The 5,915-nt window shown below is 49.3% G+C and overlaps 1 protein-coding gene across 1 annotated transcript in view; it reads right to left on the bottom strand.

The window, feature by feature from the left end:
- Positions 1-564: 564 nt before the first annotated feature.
- Positions 565-5,915, bottom strand: part of RAB3D (RAB3D, member RAS oncogene family) — a 6,302-nt gene continuing 951 nt past the window's right edge. The window contains exons 2-4 of the mRNA XM_007460696.1: positions 5,450-5,568; positions 5,235-5,359; positions 565-752 (exon numbers count right to left, since the gene is read on the bottom strand). Coding sequence (XP_007460758.1) covers positions 565-752; positions 5,235-5,359; positions 5,450-5,568 — 432 coding nt within the window. The remainder of the gene's footprint in view (positions 753-5,234; positions 5,360-5,449; positions 5,569-5,915) is intronic.

Genomic DNA, 5,915 nt, shown 5'->3' on the forward strand with positions numbered 1-5,915 from the left:
GAAAGGAGGGTTCTGGGAGGACTAAATCACCACCCTGCCTTGGAGCCTCGAGGTCTGAGAAGGTTCACAAGCAGACTGGGTGACCCTGAGAAAGGAGCCGCCTTCCACATCTCCAGGGATGAAGCACGAGAATCCCCACTGCACGAGGCAGAAGAATAACCATCTTTGGCCAGCGCGTGAACTCCAAACAATGCTCGACAAAGAAACGGATGTGGATAAGTGGTTCTAACCCAGAAGGCACTGTGGATGCCCCTCCACCAGGCGGGATAGGACACGCTGCCTGCATGAAGACACCTGAAAGCAGCAAGCTCGTGCACGCCCCTATCCCCAGACTCTGCCTGCAGTACGGAGTCCCCAGGGTCTGGAGCCTGTGAAAGGGGCTGCTGGGGCAGGCTGGTGGCCATGGCCAGAGAATGCGCCATGCGGGAGTTGGCAGGGGGCGGGGGGATGCGGCTGATGAGAGGGGAGGGGGCGCCCTGAGCTTGGAAACAGCCCTTGTGGCTCATGCCTCAGTCACTGTCCCTGCCGAGGCAGGAGGGGGTGGGTGGGGGTGAGGGATCATCTCTAGCAGGGGCAGCTGCTGGTATGCGGGAGTGGGGTGTCCCCCAAGGCCGGGCCTTTTCCATTGCTGCCCGGGCTGGAGCTGGGTTCCAGGGACTCATTCATCTTCTCGCAGATGACGTCCACCAGGTGCTCGAAGACCTGCTTCACGTTGATGTTCTCCTTGGCGCTGGCCTCAAAGAACTTGAAACCTGCAGGGACATAAGATGGGAAGAGCTGTGAGACCCTGGGGGGCAGAGCCTGGACTGTAGCATCACCCGAACCTGGGTTCCAAGCCCAGTTCTGCCCTTCGGGCAGCTGTGGGACCTTGACTGAGGGCCTTAGTCTCTCTGAGGCTCAGTTTCCTCTTTGGTAAAGTGGGAACAATGATGCTACTGCTGCTGATAGAAATCTGTGACAGCAGCCCTAGCCTGTACTACCTTGCATATCTCTGTCACAAGGCAGTGGCAGCAAGAGTCCAGGCAGTAACATTATGGTGTCCAGCGGATATGGGGGTGCCCCTGTGTAAGTGGGGCTCATCTTCTAGTCAATTTCTGCTGCACAGGAAGGCACAGCCAGGGCGCCCACAGAGCCGGATATTTATGTGGACCTTTTAAATGGAGCCAAGTATTTCACATGTTCTGGAACATATGTTCTAGGTCCAATAAAACAGAGGACTGAGCACCAGCTGAGGACTGGCTTCAGCCCAGGGGCTACAAGTTTGCAACCTCTGTCAGCTAGATAATGGCAGGTTTCAAAGAGTTTGTAGAGAGCATACAGTGCACATGGTTCCTGGTCTACAGAATGCACTAAAAATGATAATAACAACAATAATAATAATAGGCAGTGCTTACATCATGCTTAATACACAGCAGGCAATTTTTCTAAGCACTTTACATAAATTAACTCATTTAAGGAAGCTCTAAGATTTATACTTTCTTTTTTGGCCACACCGCACAGCTTGCAGGATCTTAGTTCCCCAACCAGGGACTGAACCCATGCTCCCTGTAGTGGAAGCGTGGAATCCTAACCACTGGACTGCCAGGGAAGTACCTATACTATTATAGCCCATTTTACAGATGGGAAAACTGGGGCACACAGAAGGAAAGTCACTCATGTAAATTCATACAGGGAACACAACCAGGCTGCCTGGTTGGAATACTAATAGATTAAACATTTCTAGTGTATCACCTTGGGCCTCGGGAGGGAGGGCAGGCTGGCTGATTCCCTTTGGGGAAGGGGATGCCGAGGTAGCTTTGAATATGTTCTTAGCATCATAGTGACCATCATAACTTTTTCTCATTAAAAAAGAGTTTATCCCTCCTGGAAAAGGTGAGAGGTGGTACAAATGCTTTGGGGACTTGCCCAGGGTCCCCAGGCTATAAGTGGCCCACCAACCTGCAAATAAGGGAATAAATGACAGACCTTCCTGTACCCTTAAAAGGTTGGTTCAAGCTCTGCTTGCTTGGAGCTGTCCCTGAATGGTCCCCAACGTGTCCCCATCTGCCATCCCCAAGGTAGGCCAGAAATTCAGACAAACGTCCACCATATTACACACATCACAGGATAAACAGTCCCCTATCCCAGCACTTGTCATTATCATGCAGCACTATAAAAATGTCATTGTAATTAGTTACGTGTGTAATTATCCATTTACTATGTCTCTGCTACTGGCACACCAGCACCAAGAGGACAGGATTTCTGTCTGCCTTGTCCACAACTGCAGCCCAGTGCCTGGCACAGAGCAGATGCTTGGAAACCACTGACTGAATGATTGATTGAACAGATGTATGTATGTATGTACAGATGGATCGATGGATGAATGGATGTGTAGATGGATGGATGAATGAATGGATGTGTAGATGGATGGATGGATGGATAGCTGGATGGACAGATGAATGACAGAGGTAGGGCACAAAAACAGATCTCTATTCTCAGTCTGGTGATCATCAATGTCACCCCTCTGTCTTCCTAGGCAAATTTGGCATTTCCTTAATTGTGTCTGGCTCTGCCTCAAATAATCTGAAGTTTTTTTTTCTTTTTGAATACTTTTTTTCTGGTTATAAATACTCATTCACTGGAGAAACCAGAAACTACTGAAAAATATCAAGAAATATAGAAAAGCTGTGTGTAACATCATCACCCAGAAACAATTACTATTGGTGTTTTGATATTTAGTTTTCCACTCTTTTTAAAAATATAAATACATAGGGCTTCCCTGGTGGCGCAGTGGTTGAGAGTCCACCTGCCGATGCAGGGGACGCATGTTCATGCCCCGGTCCGGGAAGATCCCACATGCCGCAGAGCGGCTAGGCCCGTGAGCCATGGCCGCTGAGCCTGCGCGTCCGGAGCCTGTGCTCCGCAACGGGAGAGTCCACAAAAGTGAGAGGCCCGCATACCGCAAAAAAAACCACCAAAAAACAAAAAAAACCCACACACACACACACATATATATAAATACATAATCATTGGGGTTCGGTTTGTAGGGGTTATGTGTGTGTGTGCACAAGTTTGTGCCTTTTTTCTTACAAAATTGGGATCGAAATCTATCTCCCACTTTGTCCTCTAATGTTTTAAATTTAATGCCCGAGTGGGAATCTCCCCTCACACCAGGCACTAGATGTTTTCCGCAAGAAGGTGTGGGCAGGGGACTTCTCTGGCAGTCCCGTGGTTAAGACTCCGTGCTTCCACTGCAGGGGGTGCGGGTTTGATCCCTGGTTGGGGAACTAAGATCCCACTTGCTGCGCAGCCAGAAAAAAAGAAAAAAAGGAAGGTGTGAGCAGCATCCTCAAGTATTCTAGCCCACGGCCGGGCACCAAAAGCTGACTCCCCAGCACACCTGTTAATGAGACCCAGGCTGAGGTTCCCAGAAGACACAGCGGACAAGGGAGCAGGTTAAATGGCACCACGAGGGAGCAGGGTCAAACCCCAAACGGAGACATTCCACAGAACAAAGACCGAGTTTCTCCAACAAACGATGGCAAGAAAAAAAAAAAAAAAAGAGAAAGAGGACCGTTATGGTCCAGGGGTCTGCAAACTTTTTCTGTAAAGGGTCAGATAGTAAATCTCTTAGGTTTTATGTACAAGCGTCAGCAATAGTTCACAATCATGCTAGCTAATGCTTAGATGCAACCTACACGTGTGCCGGACTCTGTTAGAACTGCCTCACACGTCATAACTCATTTAACCCTCCTGACAACCTGAGGAGGTGGGGCTGTTATTATCTGCATTTCACACGTGAGGAAGGGCAAGCCCAGAGAGCCGAAGTCAGCGGTGCAAGATCACAAAGCAATCGAGAAATAACAGGAGTTAATGTTCAATCATGGCCAGCATTTGCTTATTTAATCTTTCTAACAGCCCTATGAAGTAGATGTGGTTTTCACCTGTTTCCTAGATGGAGAGATGGAAGCACAGAGAAGGTAGGTGAGGTGCCCAAGGTCACACAGCTAGTGGGTTGCAGAAGGGGATTCTAGCTCCAGAGTCTGGGTCCTTAACCCGCCCTCCCCCCATAGAGGTTACAATGCCTCCCGCAAGGAAAGTCCTGGGGAGGGCCCAGAATACTAGAATACTCCAAGATGAGATTTTCTTTTAGCTTAAACTTTGAATTGATAATCCATTTACCTGATTCAGAAAGGTAGACTGAAAAGTCCCCCTCCCACTCTGGTGCCCTGGCCTGCCCAGGTCACCACTGTTACTAGATCCTTCTGTATCCTTCCAGAGTTCCTTTAAGCAAACATAAGTATAATATCCTTATTCTCACCCTTTTTATACACTAACGTAGGGGTTGGCAAACTTTGAGCTGCAGGCCAAATCTGGCCTGTCATCTATATATATTTTTTTTTACTGAAATACAGTTGATTTACAACATCATGTTATCGTGTTAGTTTCAGGTGCTGTTGCCTATTTTTGTAAATAAAGTTTTATTGGCAGACAGTCATGCTCATTCATTGATGTATTATCTATGGCTGCTTTCAGGCAGAGCTGAGGGGTCGTGACACAGACCCTAGGACTGAAAACATTTCCTATTTAGCCCTTTAAGAAAATGTTTGCTGGGAATTCCCTGGTAGTCCAGTGGTTAGGGCTCCACGTGTCCACTGAAGGGGGCACGGGTTCAATTCCTGGTTGGGGAATTAAGATCCCACAAGGAGCAAAAAAAAAAAAGAGAAGAAAAGAAAAGAAAGAGTTTGCTGACCACTGGACTAAAGGAAGAAGCCATACTCACCTTTCTGCAGTTTGCTTTTTCCACTTAACCATATACCCGGAGACCCCAGAACATAAAGAAGGTCCTCATCCTTTCTTACAGCTGTGTAGTATTCCACCATGTGACTATAGTTTACGTGTAGCTGCTTCTCCCACTGTGGAACACTTGGGAGGTTGCCAAGGTTTCCCTCCACTAACGGTGCTGCAATTTGATATACCCGCCACTTCCCACATGGGAAGTGGATGTCTGTAGGATAAATTCGCAGAAATGGTTTTGCTGAGTCTGGGTTCCCAGGGCAGTGGGGCGGTAAAGGGTATCTGTGGGTGAATCCTCTGAAATGAAATGCAGCAGGTGGTATACAAGTGGGTATTTTTCTGGGCAGATCTTCAAAGGGCAAAGGGTTGGTGACAGTGGTTGGACCTGGGACTCAAGCACAGGGTTGGAGGTTTGGTTCTGGGAGGTCCCAGGCCTGTGGCCCAGGCTGGGCACTAACCAAGGTCGTCAGCGAGCCTCTGGCCTTCCTCAGTGGGCACAACACGCTCGTCCTCCAGGTCACACTTGTTCCCCACGAGGATGACTTGAGCATTGTCCCAGGAGTAGGTCTTGATCTGCGTGGCCCTGTGGAGTTTGAGGGGCTGTGTTAGGCCAGAGATTAGGGTCAGGGGGAGAGGGCAAAGGTCAGGGGGTCAGTGGTCAGCAAGCACTCACCAGTCCTGCACGGCGGCAAAGGACTCCTGGTTGGCGACGTCATACATGAGCAGGAAGCCCATGGCTCCGCGGTAGTAGGCTGTGGTGATTGTACGGTAGCGCTCCTGGCCTGCCGTGTCCTGGGCACACAGTGGGGTCAGGCGTCTAGAAGCCACTCTATTCCCCACCCCACTCCTGCAGGCCCCTGTCTGAGGCTCCGGTCTCCCAGCCTCATAGCCCCAGTTTGATGAGCAAGACATTGATCTGCCCTCACAGCCCCCCGGGTCTAATGGGAGGAACATGGGCCTGCCCGTATAATCTCTAGTCTATTGGTGGAGACATGTCCCCTGTCCTTGCGGGGTTCCTGGTCTGAGGGGTCAGTGGCCTTTCAAAGACTTGTAAGCCCTTCTGACCTCATCTCCAAGAACCAGCTTCATGACCACAAATAAGAACCACATGAAAAAAAAAAAAAAAAAAAAAAACCACA

The sequence above is a fragment of the Lipotes vexillifer genome, unplaced genomic scaffold, assembly GCF_000442215.2.
Source record: "Lipotes vexillifer unplaced genomic scaffold, Lipotes_vexillifer_v1.1 scaffold1011, whole genome shotgun sequence".
Taxonomy (NCBI): Eukaryota; Metazoa; Chordata; class Mammalia; order Artiodactyla; family Lipotidae; genus Lipotes; species Lipotes vexillifer.